The sequence below is a fragment of the Gymnoscopelus braueri genome (assembly GCF_963280865.1).
Source record: "Gymnoscopelus braueri genome assembly, chromosome: 8".
NCBI lineage: Eukaryota > Metazoa > Chordata > Actinopteri > Myctophiformes > Myctophidae > Gymnoscopelus > Gymnoscopelus braueri.
The window spans coordinates 4,892,996-4,914,112 of record NC_137609.1 but is presented as its reverse complement, the minus strand read 5'-3'; the positions used below and the strand labels follow the sequence as shown (position 1 = coordinate 4,914,112).

The window sequence follows — 21,117 nt, the reverse complement described above, 5'->3', positions numbered from 1 at the left end:
GTTGTTAAACATATCCCCCAGATGTGCATATAGGCCTACTGTAAAACAAAAACTAAAAGTCCTGAAATGTATGATAAAGTTGATAATGCCTCCTGTGTTGACAGATAAACCAAAGGTGGCCTTCTCTGCTGGTTTGGGTAGGACAGTAGGACCATTTGCTTCCACTGCCGCTGTGGTCTACACCACCGTCCACTCTAACATCGGCAATGCATACAGTTCATCTACAGGTAGGTGGTGGTGATTAAGTCATGTCAATGAACTCTACAGAATCTATTAGCTCTCGCGAACTACACAACTTATTATGTTAGACATACTTAAAACATCAGTAATACTGGGAAGGTGCTTTATCAGGAGATGTGTGTCCAGGTTCTCCAGACACTGGTTCTATTTCATCTTGACTAACTGTCCAGCTGTGTGTCCAGCTGTGCAGCTCCGAAGTACAAACAGACACAAATAAGGCCACAAAACAAGTTCAAACTCACTGGTAATGCATCACAACCGTATTGTTTAGGATGATTTGAGCACATGTACATAGGTGTTATGTAGAATAGATGTGGTGCTCACTCACACTTTTTAATTGTTTTAATAGCTACATTTACTATGTATTTATATTTTTGTATATGTATTATATATTCATTTATTACGTTTGTATATTGTTGTGTGTGGACCCCAGGAAGAGTATCAAAGAAACCAAAACAAACATTATTAAAAAAAATACAGTAATGTAAATACATATTCAACGGTGTGTTTCTTATTGAAATCAATAGTCAGGATGGGATGAGGGAACTTTTATGTCATCATTGGGCACGTCAATATTATAGACAAACATTTTCAAACATTAACAAAAATATATTTATAAAAGAAAATGGAACAATTTGACAATCTTCGAACTCACAACGCGTTGCAATGTGACATGTTGTCGACTTGTAAAAAAAAACGTGGCCGTTAATAATTGTAGTTAACAGTGTCTTAACTGTGTTTTAAAAGTGTCAACATGATGATAGAATTACATTTTGGTTGAAACCACTGTCTTCTTTTGCACAATATGATGATGGTTTATTCACACAGTCGTATGCATTGTGTGTGTGTGTGTGTGTGTGTGCGTGTGCGTGTGCGTGTGCGTGTGCGTGCGCGTGCGCGTGTGTGTGCGTGTGCGTGTTCTCTCATAGGTGTCTTCACCGCACCAGTGAAAGGAGTCTATCAATTCAGATTTACTGCAAGTCACCTGATAGGAAAGAAGGAGGTGGGAATAAGCATGTATAAAAATGGACAGCAGCTCATTTTTAACTCTGCATACAATGAACGTGGATTCGGTGAATACATAGCTAATGGAATTGTGGTAGAGCTGGTGGCAAGAGACAGAGTTTACATGGGTTTACGTGGTGGGTACGTGCTCAATGATTACTCAGGCACCAACCACAACACATTCAGTGGTGTTCTGGTCTATTCTATGTAACACTGCTACTGGTACCATTACTTTATAAGGTCCAGTGATGTTCTGGTCAATTCTAGGTAACACTGCTACTGGTAACATTACTTTATAAGGTCCAGTGCATGTTCTGGCCTATTATATGTAACACTGCTACTGGTACCATTACTAAAGAGCTCCAATAATGCTCATATTCATCCGGTCAATAAACACATAATTCAAAAGCACTGTTGTCTGTCTATTGCATGTTTTACTGATAGTTTTTTAAGACTTTATAATACATCTAGAAAACCAATAACGATGTGTTTTTCCCCATACTATTTATGCACATTCAGTATTTAAGAAAAACAACACACATTATATAACCATGTACAGTATATCACAGAATATTAAAATATATGGATTATTAAAGAAGCGTTTATTTTAGAATCAGCTTTATTGTCACATCACAAAGTTTACAGGTGTAAAGAAGTGGGTGAAATACATTTTTGCATAAGAACCATAATTTTAGTTGTTTTCAGAAAGGGAGAAGGAGAAAAAGGATGGAGGGGGCAGGGAGAGGGAGAGCATATAATCAACGACATCTACATACAGTATATCTCTGCTGTCGGGCAAATGTCCAAAGTATTAACTTTTCAGGAAATGAAAAAACAACAACACAAGACTGCCTCATCAAAGTTGGTATGGTGACTTTTATACATTGTCAGATACTTGAATGTGTCCTTATATTATTATCATTGTAACACTTGCTCATAAGGTACCGTAATTCACGCTTAATGTATGATTACTTAAAGGTAGGGTAAGTGATCTTCTTTGGTTAAAATAAGTGTTAATTAGCTCTATATTCTGATAGTACTCATTGCTATAGAGTGTTTGTTCAGTAAAAGGAGTCTCCTTGTCTCTCCAGCTCTTTATAAAACAGAAAATGCATTTTCGTTTCAGTTTCAGTTTCAGTTTCATTTCCAATTTTATCCAATCAGGATAGAGAACTCAATCAGGATATAGATTAAACAAGTGAAATTGGAAGTGATGACACTAAGAAATGAGCAGGAAAAATTGGAACTGGAACACTATAAAAATGAAGCTTAAAAATGGGTACTTTCTCCTGATTGGCTGAGATTTTGACACCTACCGGAAAATTTATTTTCTGTTTATTAAAGAGCTGGAGAGACAAGGAGACTCCTGTTACTGAACAAACACTCTACAGCAATGATTACTATCAGAATATAGTGCTTTAACCTTTTAACAAAATACTTTTTGTTTTAACCCAAAAATATCACTTACCCTACCTTTAATACATTATTTAAGCATTAATTAAGCATTGATTAAGCATTAATTCATCAGTGAAAAAAGGTAGTGGACAAAATCAACGCTGGTATGTACATGAGGTTCAACATAAGGTGCAACAGTGGTAACACATCGGTAGGGGTCCACATAGCAGCACAGCAGGTACTGTATCAATAGACCCTACATGGGTGATTATAGATACGGAGTCAGCTTGCCCCAGCAGGGGGAGCCACCATCACATCATGTATCTTACAACTCACAATGCATAGCATCGTGGTGTGAGTTTGTAGATCTGCTATTTTCAAATGGGCTAAAGCAGGGATGGGCAACTGGCGGCCCGCGCGCCGCATGCGGCCCACACCGTCACTCAATGCGGCCCCCCAGAGTGAGTGTGGAAATTTAGTGGCCCTCACCATTTACAAAGTTGCCCACCCCTGGGCTAAAGTATAGGGCTGAAGTGGTTTGTTTTGAGATAAAGAAAACATCACATGGATGCAACTGGGACGTATCATCAGTGTTGTAGCCTGGGGTCATCGGGTGTTTCGGGTCTCGCAACATACAACATACACCCTTGCCCAGGTGACCCAGCCAGGGTTGATCAAGCCCCGACTTACGTCCCAGTAGCTACCCACGGTCAGTCCTATAGGGAAAGACAGGGCCACTCAGTCCGCTTCTCCGGAAGTACTCTGCCGGGACTCGGGGAGGCTCTGGCACGTGGAGGGACTAGGCTCTGTGGGTTGTCTCCTGGCCGGGCTCCTCCTTCGTCTCACCAGGTCCAGGACCTGAGCGCTGCGCCAGATCCGGTGCACCGCCCCGATCCAAACATTTCCTTCTGGGGTGATGGTTCCTTGGGCCGTGGTGGTACTGCAGGCTCCACTTGCGGATTGCTTGAATGGCCCTCCTAAAGGCCTCGTGGGTTTGTTGGGCTTCTTCCTCACGGAAGACACAGCCTGGGGCGCTAACCCATACTGCTCCCGGGATGCCGTCTACATTCCGGCTGTCAACAGTCTCTCCTGTGGTCACCAAACTATTCCTGGTTGTCACATAGTCTATTCCTATGAGCCATTCCTATGAGAGATAATAATCTAAAAGGAACTAGCTTAACTATAAAGTTTTCAAATAATTGCAGCGGAGTAAAAGTGCCTCTGAGATGTAGTGGAATAGAAGTAAAAGTACTGAAAACAGGAAATACTCCAATAAAGTAAAAATCACACCCAGTGTGAAGTGAGCGGTGTTATTTAGAACAGTGGTCATCACAGTGATGGAAGCTCACTTTAAAAAAAAGTAATTTTTTTTGAAGTGCGTGGTGCTATTTATAGGTTATGAATTTCATCATGCGTCTCGCTATCCAATCACAGTACTGAGCAAAGGGTCTGCATACTTATCAGCCAATCACAGTACAGCGAAAGACAAATTTTCACGACGGATGGGTCATGGGTCCCAACCCCACTTATAGGAGCAGCTACACCGCTCAAAAATACCTCAACATTGTACTTAAGTACAGTACTTGAGTAAATGTACTTAGTTAATTTACATCACTGATGTCACGTATCATTATCAACTGTCTCAAATGACACCAGTTTGCCCTCTTGAAGGTGATGTGATATGAGTTTTGTAACAGGGGCTTCCCCATCGCTCCAGCTCTTTAAAGTTTCATGAGACCAGGAGAGAAAACTCAGGATAAAAGTTTATTTTCTCTTTCTTTTTTTTAACCAAAACATAACACTTAAAGCACCTTTAAATTGGGAATCGATCAAGGTACCCCAATGTCCTCTTTTTTTAAACTCATTTTCATAAAATGTCTTTTAACACTCCTTCATGTTGTCTTGACTACATTGAATATATTTTTACTTGTACCATGTTTTTATGGCTTGGCTTGGTTATTTTTGCTTTATTTTTCTTAATATTTCCGAATATTTCCGAATGGGTCGTCCAAATCTGGAGTCAGATTCATCATAAATATATCAAAGATGACTGACACAATAGATAGATGACTGATGTCACAGGCTGGCCAAGAAGTCTGAGATGCATCATTGGAGCCGTGCCGTTCCCATGTGGAGCCTGAGATCATCATGAGTACATCTTTTGTTTAGAATGGGAGTCTATACTGGCGTGCCTCAGCCAACCGAGGCAAGCTAACTGTAGAGAAGACACTGGAGCAGCTCGGAGAGTTAAAGCCTCTTTTATCACCGGCTTCGGATGCTGTCAATGCACTGAATGGGACATTATCATGTTTAATCAGACTATTGATTGGTCTAGAGATACTGACCACCGACGGGGCTCAGTAGGTGTTCGCTCACCCCAAAACATGATTTACGATTATGTGTCTATCGTTACATAACTCGGACGGCTCGGAAGGTTGTCAGTCTATCATTACATGTGTTCTGGGTGGTTCTGCAAACAGCTGATGAACTCAGAGACTGGAAGGTTCTGGAAGCAGATCTGATACACGGCATTGAACAGCGGGAACTTGTCGGTGAGCTTTTTGTCCTCCAGGATCCTGTGAACCTCGGCGGCGGTCGCCGGTCCCTGTAGCTTCTGACCGTTCAGCATCTCGCTCTCCAGCTCCTCGACGGACTTGCCCGTCTTAGCAAAGGCTTCGGCCACTCTGCGGTTGCGCCCGCCGTAGCAGGTGGTGATGAGGTCGGCCACGCCGCAGCTCTCCAGGAAGGTGTCGGAGGAGACGGGTCCGGCGGTGCAGAACATGCGGGCGAAGGCGATCATCTCCATGAGCCCCAGCCTGATCACCGCGGCCTTGGTGTTGTCCCCGAAGCCCAGGCCGTCACAGAAACCCGCGCCCACCGCCACGATGTTCTTGAGAGCTCCGCAGATTTCCACCACGTAATATTCCTCCACCACCGTGATGCGGAAGTTGTCGGTCTGCATGAGTTCTTTCAGCAGGGCGCCGTGATCCTTATCCTTGCACCCGATGGTCGACTCGCAGAACTTCTCGTCCGCCACCTCGTTGGCGATGTTGGCTCCCATGAGCACGCTCATGGTGATGCCCAGCGCGTCCTGGATGACGTCAGAGATGAGCTTCAGACCGTCGGGCCCCTCGTCCACGCCCTTGATGAAGGACATGCCCAGCGCGTCCGCCTTGACGTTCCCCTTCATGCTGCCGCACACCCTGCCGACGAACTGGTGGGGAATCACAAACAGCAGGATGTCTGCGTCGCGGGACGCCTCCACCACGTCCGGGACGGCCACCACGTTGGACGGCAGCTTGTGTCCGGGAAGGTACTTGACGTTTTCGTGGTCGGCGTTGATTATTTCCGTCAGCTTACGGCCGTCTATTGTCTCCTCGAACACCCACATTTTCACTGTGCCGTCAAACTTTGGATTCCGAGCTGCGTTGGCGCCCACTATCTTGGCGACGGCGGAGCCCCAGTTACCAGAGCCGATGATGCACACTTTATGCGGAGCTGCCATCGTGAAGATGTCGATCAACGAATGAGAAACAGATAGTCAAATGAAAGGATAGAGACTCGCTTGCCTGCAATAAAGGATGCCAATTCACTGTTTAGACATGCTTATAAAGGCTTCACTCTCTCACGCAAAGGTTACGTCACACATAGAGAAGCGCTGTGATTGGACAGTGGTCAGAGCATCAACGGCTGACTGTGGGTGGACCGGAGGTCGTCACAAACGTAACATGCCCATATACGGTGATCTCTGTGGACGGTGGGTGGATGTCAATATATGGAGGCCACTTTAAACTAGATCATGGGTCTTCAACAGGAGGTCCACGACCCCTAGGGAGTTCCCAAAGTTACTACAGGGGGCCACCAATTTCTTAGTGTGATAGGAACCTGTTTTTTAACCACTTGAATACAAATTATGTGGGGAACATTTGCCGCAAATAGCCGATCTACAAGCTCACAACGTGTCGCATATTTTCGGCAAAGAGCTGTGGTGTAGAGGGGAAAAAAGAGCAGACCAAGTACAAAGCCAAAATTATACTTTTACTCCATGCACTTGTGGATTATATTTCAATATAATAGGAACAGAACAGGGCAGAATAGTGAAATTGAATAGAGGTAACCTAAAATTAAAACTCCATCACATTAACGTCAAACTCTTTTTTTTAGACCTGCATTTAAGCAACATACATAGAATAGTACGTGTACACACTACAGTATGAATACAGATTCAAATACAGAGTTTAAAAACGGTGATCAGAACATTTGCTGTTGGTCTTGTATGCTTCCAAAGCCTTTGGAGAAGACAAGCCGTCCAGATTGGGGAGGACAACGATGGGCAGTTTGATCACAGGATCCTTGGTGAGCGCTACATCCAGGACAACCTGCAGCGAAATGTATATAGTGAACCTTGATTCAATAATTTGAATTTAAATCAAAGAAGAATAAATGTCTGGATCATTCGTTGAGACAAAAAGTGATTGCAAAACAAGCACGCACGCGCCACCACACGCACGCGCGCACACCCGCACGCGCACACACACACACACACACACACACACACACACACACACACACACACACACACACACACACACATGCCAAGACATATGCCATGATTTAGTGAACGTAACCTTATTGCACCTCTAATATTTGTGTCCTTGTATGCTCTCCTTTGTGTGGACATAAATGGTTAAAGTGTGTGTGTGCGTGCGTGCGTGCGTGCGTGCGTGCGTGCGTGCGTGTGTGCGTGTCAAAACCCAACCCAAGGCCATGTAGATCTCTAATTCAAGATCCAACAGACAGACAGACAGACAGACAGACAGACAGACAGACAGGTACCTTCAGCCTGTACTCGTGCTTGAGGACGGAGCAGTTGAGGATGGTGAGGGGCAGCTCCTGTGGGATGCAGATGGTCTTGGACACAGTTCTCCTGCTGGAGGACTCAACGGCGTCGTCTTTGTCCTTCAGGATGTCGTTGGTCTCCACTTTCCTCTTGCGGCCGAAGCGGCTGTTGCCAAAGAAGCTCTTCTTCTCGTACAGGACGAACTTGGGCTTGACAGCGCGGCTGGAGCTGTTGGTCACCTCCGCTGTGATGGTCAGAGCCTCTCCTGTCAATGGAGAGAGAGAGAGAGAGAGAGAGAGAGAGAGAGAGAGAGAGAGAGAGAGAGAGAGAGAATGACAATACATTCCAGGGATGGAAGAAGGGGGAATTATTGGCATCAATGTATCGTTGTTTTTTTTCCATAAATGAACACCCCTACTTGATCATACTACAGCATCACACAAAAGTATCAAAAGTAGCAGATCATAGCTACTTTTTGCCATTTCTTTATTTGAATCCTGAAAAGTAAGTAAGTTAGACATGTGAGGTTTCCACTCGACAGAGACGATATACTTACAGTACCAAACATCCATACTCATTATGTATAATGTCCCAAAATATTAGATCTAAACAATCTTGTAGATTTTTGGAGTAGACGCAGTATAGAATGGTGCTTTATGGAGTATTAGTATAAAGTATTGAAAAATGTACATACTGAAGTAAAGTTAAAGTGTCTTAAAATTGTACTTAAGTACAGTATTTGACTAAACTAAATGTACTTTCGCGTGGTTTCCCACTACTGATGGCAATTCAATAGGTTAATCCTGTGTTCTTGTTGTTTTGATGTGTAATACATGCATATTACAAACACATTAAATAAACATGAAGACAAATCCCTCATTTCAAACTGTGCACCAGACATTGTTACCCTGCATGTATCCCATCTAAACATTGTTATCCTGCATGTATCCCATCTAAACATTGTTACCCTGCATGTATCCCATCTAAACATTGTTACCTTGCATGTATCCCATCTAAACATTGTTATCGTGCATGTATCCCATCTAAACATGGTTACCCTGCATGTATCCCATCTAAACATTGTTACCCTGCATGTATCCCATCTAAACATTGTTACCTTGCATGTATCCCATCTAAACATTGTTACCCTGCATGTAGCCCATCTAAACATGGTTACCCTGCATGTATCCCATCTAAACATTGTTACCTTGCATGTATCCCATCTAAACATTGTTATCGTGCATGTATCCCATCTAAACATGGTTACCCTGCATATATCCCATCTAAACATTGTTACCCTGCATGTATCCCATCTAAACATTGTTACCTTGCATGTATCCCATCTTCTCCGTGAACACGTTCATAGAGACATTTCCAGATGCAAAGAAAACCACGTCTTTGTCCTTTGTCCCGTACTGTGGATCCTGAAATAATAAATAAATACATAAATAACTAAAACCATGTCTTTGTCCCTACACCTGTACTGTGAAATATAAATAAATATATATTAAATAAATAAAACCATGTCTTTCTCCTTACACCCGTACTGTGGTGCCTGAAATATAACTAAATACATAAATAAATAAATAAATAAATAAAACACTGTCTTTGTCCTTACACCCGTACTGTGGTGCCTGAAATATAACTAAATATATAAATAAATAAAACCATGTCTTTGTCCTTACACCCGTACTGTGGTTCCTGAAAATATAAATATAATAATAATAATAATAAATAATAATAATCAATTTGGAACTTAAAGGGATAGTTCACCCCCAAAATGACATTTTTTTCTATTGATTAGTCACCCCATGGAGACTTGAATTGTTGAATTTTTCATCTCATTCCTAAGCCAATAATTTGATGACCAGCAGACCGGTAGGCAGCGGTTCCGGTAGGAGACACAAAAGGAGACTTTTTGTGTCTCCTGCTGGTCTTTCATGCATAGATTCATGTGTCGCTTGGATGAGTCTTTGATGAATGAATGATGAATAGCATCAGTGTCAGTATAAGTAACCCTGTGAAGAGCTCAGTGGTGGAAAATGTACTTAAATGTTTGACTTAACCCATTTAAGGCGGGAACCCCTATTTGTAACTATACCTTTCAATACGAGAACCCCTTTTGGGGTTGTTGTCGCTATGTACAGTATAGATTATAGAAACATACATTTTTGGTAATTTTTGAATAAATATTTGAAGTTTTTCAGAAAACATAGGACAGGATTTAGAAGGCGTTTTTAGAATCGACTTTGGTCAAGTAAAAGTATCAATACTGCAATGTAGAATTACTCTGTTACAAGTAAAAGTCCGGAATTCAAAATGTACTTGTGTAACAAAAGTAACGGTATCAAAATGTACTTAAAGTACCAGAAGTAGAAGTACTCATTATGCAGAATGTCCCATTTCACAAGTTTTCAAATGTATAAAAATCTTTTGAAAATAGCAGATCTACAAGCTCACAACGTGTCGCATCGCGACACATCGTGAGCTTGTAGATCGGCTATTTTCAAATGGCCAAAATGTATAGACCCCTTAACAGACGACGTCACACTGATAAGAAGTATGCGTGCAACCAGTATGTGCGCAATGAAACCCATTCTGTCAGGTCTCGCCAACACACAAGAGGGAGTTGGGGTGTGCTGAAACCAGTGCACCCCAAAACAACAGGTTGAGAATTATTGCGTGAAACAATCACCTGTGCATCCAGTCTCAATGTTGGTAAACAAATAATTGGTCTATATAGGGCTGAAGTGGTTAATGTATGTTTTGTAAAAATAATCAAAATCTACAAAGTAACTAACTAAAGTTTTCAAATAACTGTCGCGGAGTAAAAGTAAACGTACTGAAAATTAGAAATACTCAAGTAAAACGTCAAAAGTACAGTACTTGAGTAAATGTACTTAGTTACTTTACACCACTGGCTATATAAATGCACCATTTACATACTAGCTTACAGACCCGTAATGTGGGAATTAGTTTTGTGGAATGTGGACCAACATGAGCCACATTCCAACATAAACCTGGCAAGGTATGGCATACCTTGAATAAAATCATGAATAGTAGCCTAATGCATGAAGACCATTTTGTTTGTATTGTGCTATAGGTACAGTATAATGCATAGTTGTCTATGCATTTCGGGGTTTTTTCCTCACATTGCGAGGTGTTGTGAGCTTGCATCTTCACAATATGTATCTGTGGAACCGAGTCAAACTAAATGTAACGCCTCAACTCTGTGTGTGTGTGTGTGTGTGTGTGTGTGTGTGTGTGTGTGTGGGGGGGGGGGGTCCCTGTTCAAATGTGATTATTTTGGGGGTCCCCAGTTCAAATGTGTTTATTTTGGGGGTCCCCAGTTCAAATATGATTATTTTGTAAAAGTCTGGGAACCCTTCATGCTCTACAGTATTTACCTGTCAGGGATCTGGAAGGTGAAAGGGAACACGTGGCGCCCTGGTCCAATCTCCTGGGCAACTGTAAACAAAGTCAAGCCAGCTCTTTAGTAAACACAACACACATGTTCAGGTCGGGATGCACATTTTTATCCAATCAGGAGAGAGAGAGACCTCATGCAGGCTATCTAGGATAAACAAGTGAAATTGGAAGTGATGAAACAAAAGATTAGCAAACAACATTTGAACACTATAAAACTGAAGCTGTTAAATGGGTTTCTCTCTCCAGATTGGATGAAATTGAAGATGCATTTTCTGTTTATTAAAGAGCTGGAGAGATGGGGAGACCCCTGTTACTGAACAAACACTCAATAGCATATCTGAATAATTCTCTGTACTTGGACCAATGTTTTTTTCTGTCTACACCAAATCTCTTAAAATAGCAGATATACAAGCTCACAACGTGGCACAAAGATTTGGCTAATGTTCGAGCGCATGACCTAGCGAGAGCAAGAGCTCTATCAACTGAGCTACCCGGGCACAAGTGGTTATCACTTAAACACTTTTTTGATTCAACCAAAAACACATCACTTACAGCACTTTTACAATAAATCATTTTACCTGCCAGCATGGAGTGCTCAACTTTGTAGTACTTCTCCTTGTCGTTGTAATGCACCGTGTTGTTCTGTCCATGATGCTCAGTCCAATGAACAGACGCTTTACCCTTCGCTGTGAAGGAAATGGACTGGACCTTGGTCTGACCCGAGGTCACCGCGATGATTCTCCCCGTCATCAGATCTCCATTGGTGAAGACGTTCCGATCGTTGACGGCATCGAATTCAACGCTAAACTTATCGACCGTCATGTTTGTCCGCTTCAAAGAGAACCAGTCCTTATGGGAGCTTTGGAATGAGAGAATGAACACAGACTCCCACATAACTCTTTTTTTTCCCACACACACACACACACACACACACACACACACACACACACACACACACACACACACACACACACACACACACACACACACACACACACACACACACACACACACACACACACACACACACACACACACACAAAAACTGGTATTACTGGCATTTTAGGTTACCAAAGGTGCACACAAAGGTGCACAGCACTTCCTTGCTAGGTGCCACGGATCAAACAATAAAGAATAAAGGAGTATCGCCGCGCAATGCGTCTCGATGCGACGCATTGTGAGCTTGTAGATCTGCTATCTTCAAAATATTTGTATACATTTCAAACCTTGTGAAATGGGACATTCTGCATAACGAGTACTTTTACTTTTGTACTTTAAGTATATTTTGATACCAATACTTTTGTACTTTTACTCAAGTCCATTTTGAATTCCGGACTTTTACTTGAAACAGAGTATTCCTACATTGCAGTATTTATACTTTTACTTAAGTAAAACATTTGAGTGCTTTTTACACCACTGTCAGTAATGATGAATCAATCAATGAGTCTTAACTGTCACAAGATGCTTCTGGACCACTCAGCACCCATTGAATCATCTGGCTGAAGTCCAGCAGACAGAGAAATCACAGCAACGTCTGCAGCTCTTTGTTCCTTTGGTTCCAAAGTCTGACCGTCGGCACCACGATATATTAAGACCAGCTACACTATACACAACACTCTGTATTCTTCCTCTTCTTCAAGGTCTACGTGTTGGAGAAGATGAGGGGACTTACTGTGTCCTCCTTGTTCCTGACGGCTGTGCTCTGCCTGGCGACAGCACAGCAATACTGGCTGGATGAGGGCGTGAAGAAGTATGTGGATATGGCCATTATTAAAGCAAATCAAAGACTTAAATTCCGCCATCTGAATTTCGAAGCCATCGACGGCAAAGAACAGGTAACGTTGTTGCATGTATCCTATATCGTTGTATTGAAGTGTCTTGAATCAGTATAGTATTCTTCATGCATTGTTTTCATGGATGTAGCTACAATGAGGGTGTTTTGAAACTGATCAGAGCTGTTATTATATATTATATATTATAATGTTATAATGTTATTATACAGTTGTGAACACAAGTTTACATACATTTGTAAAAGAACAACAACACGTATGTCATGGCAGTTTTGACTGTCCAATCATTTCTACAACTCTTGTTTTTCTGTGATAGGTTGATTAGAGCAAACACTTCTTTGTCACGCAAAAAAAACACAAAACTTCTTTCATTTTCATTAATTTATTTAGGAGTTTCTGAAAAGGTGACCAAATCTGCAGGGTCAAAATATACATACAGCAATGCTGTATGTATATAAGTCAAAACTGCCATGACATACTTGTTCTTTACAAATGTATGTAAACTTTTGATCACAACTGTATATTATATATAATGTTACAATGCTGCTAACGTAAAGCTGTGGAGTGGTTCAACTGTTATACATCAGAAACGAAATGTTTAGTATGCAATTAAATGACAGTGTAGTTGTGATGGTCTCATATATTAAAAACCTGGTTCATATCTATTATTAGGCCTTATATACATAAATATAGAACACGGATAGCACTGTCATTTACTTCATGTTCCATCTCACAGCGGTTTGAGAAGAGAGAAAAAATGAAAACCACATGATAAAATGTGTCGTTTATGTTTGATTGATTTCTTGTTCTCTTGTAGTTCTCTCCTAATCTGAAAATAGATGTGCTTTTGAGGGAAACAATCTGCATAAAGAAGGCACCATACAGACAACGCCCTGAGTGTCCATTCATAAGGGTTTGTGAAATACAAATACAATGACAGGTTATGCATTAATAACATAAAGGGCCAATTCACTGCACTAGGCTGTGCTACTACCCTGCTATAACAATAAATAATTTGTACACTCTCAGAGTTACAGACCTGAGAACCACTGAACATGGTTTGGCCTACGTCTACTCCGATCCGAGTCATAGTGACTGGCATACCAAATAGCCTTTTTTTTTATGCCTTTATTATAAATAGGACAGTAGGCTGACAGGATATGGGAAGAGAGAGATGGGGAGTCGAAATTCTTTTTGGGGGTCAAACCCTGCAAAACCCCCGAAATGCAGGGTTTGACCCCTAAAAAGAATTTCGGCCACGCAGCTTTGCTGCACGCCCAGGATAGGTATCCCTTATTTGAATCTCTGGGAGTTGGCAACCCTAACCATGCCATACCTTAGCTTTTGCTGAACTGACGCAACTGACATGCAGCAAAGGCCATCGGGATCGGGAATCAAACCCACGATGCGCTGTCAGGCTATACATTGTAGCCTATAGGTGCCTGGACCGCTACGCCAGCGGCCCCAGCCACCAATTAGCCAATTTTAACATAGGAAGTATTTCTGATGTCACGGCACCCACTTTGAGAAACCTTGCTCTAAAATGAATATATTCCAACCTGTCTGTGTTTTATCCTGTCTGTCTGTCAGATCCAGGTTCGATGTGTTGTCTGTAGCCCGAATTCACACACCGACCATCCTTACATCGACTGTGTTCGCAGAAGACACGAGGGAGCGGTAAAACAAATCTTCAAATGTATCTATCTAATGTAGCTACAGTATCTGCCTGCATTTACGACGTTCTTTATTAAGCTGTGTATAATAAAGAAAGGAACAAGAACAATACGTGGTTGCCTATAACAGCGGTTCCCAACCTGTGGGTCGGGACCCCCAGGCGAGTCCCCAAATTATTTTGGGGGGTCCCCAGATGATCAGCTTAAAGGAGAGATCCGGACATTTTAAGTGTTATCTTTGATGTGTCGTTAGTCACTTGCTTGTTTCTCTCCCAGAACCTGGCAACTTGGTGGTGCCAGGTAGAGAAACAAGCAACCAGTGTTAGCTCATTCGGCATTAGCGTTAGCTTCTCATGGACTTTCAGTGCATGTTTGAGTATCATGAGACTCTACAATGAGCAGTAGTAGAGAAAAAAATAACTTTGCATCGGTTATAATAGACGAATTTCACTCATGCACGCGCTCCCATTATGCCAACGGAGGGGGTCGAAAAAATGACGACAGGGGAATCGCTGGAAAAACTCAACGCCACTTTCTACGTAAGTGAGTGACTAACGACACATCAAAGATAACACTTAAAATGTCCGGATCTCTCCTTTAATGTGCAACATTGTTTTCTCACTAAACAAAACAACATACAGTATAGTGTATATGTCACAGGTAAATTGGCATTCCAGGTAAATTGGAAGGGGAGCGCTTGTTTTTAGGCGTGGGCCGGGGCTGAGATGCGGGGCTTTTCGAGACAGGGCTTTTGACGCGAGGCTCGCGAGGAGGAGGGGGAGGAGGAGGCGCGATGCGGGGCTTTGATACGAGGCGGCGCGAGGAGGAGGAGGAGGAGGCGCGAAGCGGGGCTTTGATACGAGGCGGCGCGAGGAGGAGGAGGAGGAGGAGGCGCGATGCGGGGCTTTGATGCGACGTGGACCGCACGTGATAATAGTTATTGTCCATGACGGAGGCGCGCCGACTCAGCAGAGCTTGAGGCCGAGGAGGCGCCTCCAGGCGCGAGTGCCCGCGCCGACCGGCCGAAGGTCTGCTGAGTCGAATCAGCGCCGTCCGAGTTGTAACCCAATAGGGGGAGAATAGATCTTTTTATGGGTTACTATCATACAGTCTATGGTTACTATCCAGTGTCCACGACGACACACATGTGTGCGTGTGCATGTGTGCACATGCACACACGCGTGCGCACAAATGAGTGTGCATGTGTGCATGCGCACACATGCACACGCACACACGCATGTGCATGCGTGCGGATTCAGTGTGGATTCAGTGTGCATTCATTGCCCTCTAGCGTTGGTTCTACAGAATTGCCTGGGGGGCGGTGAAAACAAGCGCCTCTTTTCCAATTTACCTGGAATGCCAATTTACCTGTAACATATACACGGTATCTGCACATTTCAAAAGTTACAATTTAACGACTTTTAATACCATACTGGCCAACTTGACAAATATTACGTAAGAAAGAGGCAAACATTGTGAAAATAGCCGATCTACCAGCTCATTGACTGCTCTACAGCATGTTTGTATTTATCTCCAGTTAATAACAAAAGCTCGCAGTGCGAGGCGTTGTGAGCTTGTAATTCGGCTATTTTCACAATGCTTATCTGTGGAAATGAGTCAAACTAAATGTAATGTCTACAATTCCAAGTCAGGGGAATTGTAGTACTTCATATATATATATATATATATATATATATATATATATATATATATATATATATATATATATATATATATATATATATATATATATATATATGAAGTACGAACTGTCTTCAAATGTAGTATTATTATAATTATTATTATTGTTGATGTTGTTATTGTTATAATTGCATACTTCAAACTACACACCTCTTGTTTTCCTTCAGCGTCTTGCTGTGTGGGTTGAAAAGTGTAGACCTGAACCACCGCGCTACCGCCATGGGCAGTACGGACTTATCTGGGGCATGTTGGGGACACCAGGACAAGGACCACCACCGCTCTTCTTTGACTGTAAAAATGATTCATTGATTTGGTGAACCTAAACCTAATTATTGTGATTTTGTACTTTAACAAACGGTACAGTATGTTCTTGAAATATAATTACAAACATAACGTTACAAATTGATCAATTCAATTCAAAGGAGCTTTTGTTATTAACTGGAGATAAATACAAACATGCTGTAGAGCAGTCAATGCTTCTCAGACATTTCCATGTCAAGGACACTTAAAATGGATTTGGCCGCGGAACACCGTCTGAAAATATTTTGTGCCAGGGACCTCCATACAATAGTTCAAATTAATAGATTTTTTGAAAATAGCAGATCTACAAGCTCAGCTGGCAACGTGTTGTGACCTTGTAGATCAGCTATTAATATTCACTTTTTAACGATTTGATTCGAGTGCACACTCGTAAAAGAGAATGGTCTCAATGTGATTTTACTGATTAAATAAAGGTAAAATAAAATAAAATAAAAAATACGATTCTACGATGCATCGTGATGCATCTCGAGATGCATCCAAAATGTTCTATATGTTTCTATAGGTCTATTACTGCTACAAGCTATTTTTTCGTCAGTTAATACAAGCAGTCAAATACATAATTAGGAAATCCTTTGTTTATTAAGTGGTGTAATTTGTAACACCATTATTTGTTAAATAAATGTTCTATAGCTACTGTGAGTGGAACTACCAGGATGAGTTCTGGGGATGAGAACCCAAACAGAACCAAACCCCAAACCATACATTATGTGATAACTTTACTACTTATTGTCTGTTCTGTTTACCCTATCTGCTGTCTCAGCCAATCACCTGTTTTGTTACAGCTTTGAGTGATCCAATCCTCAGTGTCTTCCCCTCCATAAACGGGGTTTCTGAGGGCCAGCAGCAGGGGCTGCAGGTGCTCAGGGGTTCCAACTTCACCATCACCTGCTCCGTGAAGCTCCGCCCTCCATTCAGCCCCTTCGTCCTGGAAGAGCACCCAGATTTCCAACAGCACCCAAACTGCTCCTTCTATCTCGAATTTGCTAATATACCCTATAACTACAAATACAGTCACACAGAGCCATGTGTCAATCGCTCTGCCAACTTCCTGTTTCCGGCAGCAGACCACACCCACCAAGGGGAGTACACATGTTTTTATAAAGTCACTGTAGGTGGAGATATTTTGAAGCGCTACAGTGAGAACGTCCCTCTCACTGTCACAGGAAACCAGAATGAAAGGGGAGGAGACAACTGATCTCAAGACAGATTCCGCTAAGCCAAATTCGTTTTTTACAGAATGGGTTCCCAGATTGGGTTTGTATAGCTTCACTGGTTCTCAGCGTCACCGGGTGTCCAAAGGGACCCTCACGGGGTCTGTAACTCACTGGATTTGGCTCCATTTAGACACTTTCAGAGTTAAATTAACACTGAGGATGTTACAGTGTAGATTGCAGTCCCAGAGATGAAAAAACAACAACAACTAAATAAATTGTATGAAATGGGGGTCCGTGGCCTGATGCATATTCAAACTGGGCGTCCTTGGAATGAAAAAGGTTGAGAATCACTGATCTAAACTATATTTGAACCCCCAATGTACACAGTAAATATCCTCAGTGCTTATTTAACTCTTCAGAGTGTAGCCTACAAATGGAAAAACCAAATGGACCCGTATCTCTGAGAGTTACTGACCGCTAAGGGTCCATTTGGACCGCTAGTGGTCCCCGGGCCTGAGGCTGAGAAACAGTGGTATAGTGGTGAGTCTGGGCAGAAAAACAGTGAGAGACAGTGATGCTTTTGTGTTGTATTTTAAAGTAATACTTCTCAATGGAGAATGTTTGATTGTGGTCTCATACAGCTATAGATACAGTACAGTGGTCTCATACAACTATAGATACAGTAGAGTGGTCTCATACAACTATAGATACAGTACAGTGGTCTCATACAGCTATAGATACAGTGCAGTGGTCTCATACAGCTATAGATACAGTGCAGTGGTCTCATACAGCTATAGATACAGTGCAGTGGTCTCATACAGCTATAGATACAGTGCAGTGGTCTCATACAGCTATAGATACAGTGCAGTGGTCTCATACAGCTATAGATACAGTACAGTGGTCTCATACAGCTATAGATGCAGTACAGTGGTCTCATACAGCTATAGATACAGTACAGTGGTCTCATACAGCTATAGATACAGTACAGTGGTCTCATACAACTATAGATACAGTAGAGTGGTCTCATACAGCTATAGATACAGTACAGTGGTCTCATACAGCTATAGATACAGTACAGTGGTCTCATACAGCTATAGATACAGTAGAGTGGTCTCATACAGCTATAGATACAGTACAGTGGTCTCATACAGCTATAGATACAGTAGAGTGGTCTCATACAGCTATAGATACAGTACAGTGGTCTCATACAGCTATAGATACAGTACAGTGGTCTCATACAGCTATAGATACAGTAAAGTGGTCTCCTTTTTACAATAGGCGGAAATTACATATTTGTACTGCATGCAATAAACTGCATGATTCTTGCCCAAAACTGCATGAGATTGGCATACATGTGGCATTTATGTACAGGGGAGGCTTGTAGGTATACATGTAATCCATTTCAATTCACTTATATCAAGGTGACAGCTCAGGGGACCATTTGGAAAACAGTGATGGCCGTTTTTCCCTCGACAAAATGTTGTCTAACTTTGAATCCTTAGGTATTTAGCCCCCTTCCCGACAAGGTAGCATGACAAGGTTGGTCCCATTGGAAACCTGAGGTTGTCTAGAATCAAATGGTATCGCTATCTTTGGGCTACGTCTAAATTTGAGCGTGCCACAGTCTCCGAAAGACAGTCTCGCTGGCATTTCAGCCAGCAATCCTGCAGGTCTCATAGGGGTAATAAAACATTGAAAAAAACACACTTTGGACCACTTTTTTTCTTGGGATCATCAAAATCCCTATATTAGAGGTCCTATGGATGCCAAAAATCTAAACTAGAAAAAAAAATAAGAGGGTACGCGTGGACCCCTCCTAGGGCCTCTACTAAAGTGATTGATGGGATTGTCTATGTATTATCATGGATTTATTATTGTGGGCCGTAATGGAAATAAGTCTAGTGCCATCCTGGTGTTCTTTTAATACTGTATGTGCTTTTATTGTATTATTATAATGGCAAATTAAATAATATATTCATTCATTCTATACATTTATAAAGTGTCTTGTATATTGTATTATTATAATGGGAAATAAAATCATATATTAATTCATTCTATACATTTATAAAGTGTCTGGCATTAAATGAGAGTCACTGAGACAAATAAGGACATGTTTGCCCCCGCAATTGCTGGGGCAAACATTAGCCCTAGAATGTCTGTGATCTTACATACATTTCAAGTATTCCAAATACACAGTCATAGATCGCTCTCGTCGACCCACTGTGTAGTGACGATCTGCACGGCCATAAAAGTGCTCTAAACTCCGTCTGTACTCACCCAATAATTAATTCCTAAGACTTGGAGTCATATTTTGTCCTCTAGTTTCATATCCATGAAATCCGCGACTTGAGTGACGGACCGAATTTACCCAAACGGTCCATCACTCAAGTCGCCCCCCCTAGCTCCGTACAGAAAGTCGTCCGTGTGCAACTCGTGGAAAAGTGGAGATATTTGACTAAACACACGTTTTCTGGCAGAACTTTCACATGGATATGAAACTAGAGGACAAAATATGACTCCCAAGTCTTAGGAATTAATAATTGGGTGAGTACAGACGGAGTTATTTTTTTTTTTGAATACTTGAAATGTATGTAAGATCAGAGACATTCTAGGGCTATAGGGCAAACATGTCCTTATTTGTTAGTCAATGACATTGAGACTGGTTGCAATGTGTTTTTAACTGAAGTTAATGAGGTCATGGATTCCTTCACCACTAGAGGGCAGCGTAGGAGAGGGAAAGTAGTTTCCTTGCCCTGGATGGATGAAAACTGTTAGCCTGGTAAACCATCCCAGTCGAATTTGCAGGAGGGGCGAAATCCCAAAACGGCGTTGGCGGCCGCCACGCCTCCGCCGCGCATCTGGCACGACCGCCGCGCGTCTGGCACGAGTGCCGAGCCTCAGCCACAAGCGCCGAGCCTCTGCCTCTCCGCCACAGACCGTCAGTTCTCCGCCGCACCCGCCGCGGCGGAGACGCCACCGTCATGGCGGAACCTGCCACTGACAGCCACTGACCGCCACGGACCCGCCACAACCCGTCACTGAGCGCCACTGACAGCCACAACCGCCACTGACCGCCGCCCGCCACAAGCGCCGCCTCCCGCCACGAGTGCCGCCTCCCGCCACGAGCGCCGCCTCCCGCCACGAACGCCAAGCCTGCCGCCACAAACCGTCACTGACAGCCACTTTCCGCCACTGACCGCCACTTTCCGCCCCGACCCGCCACTCTCAGTGGCGGTCCGCCACTCTCAGTGGCGGTCCGCCACTGACAGCCACTCCTCCGCCATGACCGTGGCATATTTTGCGCATTGAGACAGAGGAGCAGTTGAGATTTCATTCGGCCAGATCTTTCTCAATTTTACTTGAATTCTTATAATTTTTATGTTTATATGATCTGTCAAGTTTATATTTTCCGGTCTATTAGTCATGAAATGATTATATATTTTTTTATAATTTATTATAATGTAAAACGATATCAAGCCGGAGTTTTCCGTGCGTAATTACGCACGTGGTCTGCTCTCCCCCCCCCCCCTCTACACCGATAACTCTTTGCCAAAAATAGCCGATCTCCA

The 21,117-nt window shown here is 42.5% G+C and overlaps 2 protein-coding genes across 2 annotated transcripts; both read right to left on the bottom strand.

Moving 5' to 3' along the window:
* Positions 1-5,089: 5,089 nt before the first annotated feature.
* Positions 5,090-6,145, bottom strand: LOC308089839 (glycerol-3-phosphate dehydrogenase [NAD(+)], cytoplasmic-like; the record flags this gene model as incomplete). Its single annotated transcript, XM_080434770.1, has 1 exon — positions 5,090-6,145. One exon carries the CDS (start codon positions 6,143-6,145, stop codon positions 5,090-5,092), a length of 1,056 nt encoding a protein of 351 aa, XP_080290896.1.
* A 733-nt stretch (positions 6,146-6,878) lies between these two features.
* Positions 6,879-11,731, bottom strand: LOC308090112 (arrestin domain-containing protein 3-like; the record flags this gene model as incomplete). Its single annotated transcript, XM_080435138.1, has 6 exons — positions 6,879-7,019; positions 7,477-7,745; positions 8,808-8,904; positions 9,028-9,046; positions 10,888-10,948; positions 11,488-11,731. The coding sequence occupies 6 exons, from the start codon at positions 11,729-11,731 to the stop codon at positions 6,879-6,881; spliced, it is 831 nt and encodes a 276-aa protein (XP_080291264.1).
* Between the last annotated feature and the right edge of the window lie 9,386 nt (positions 11,732-21,117).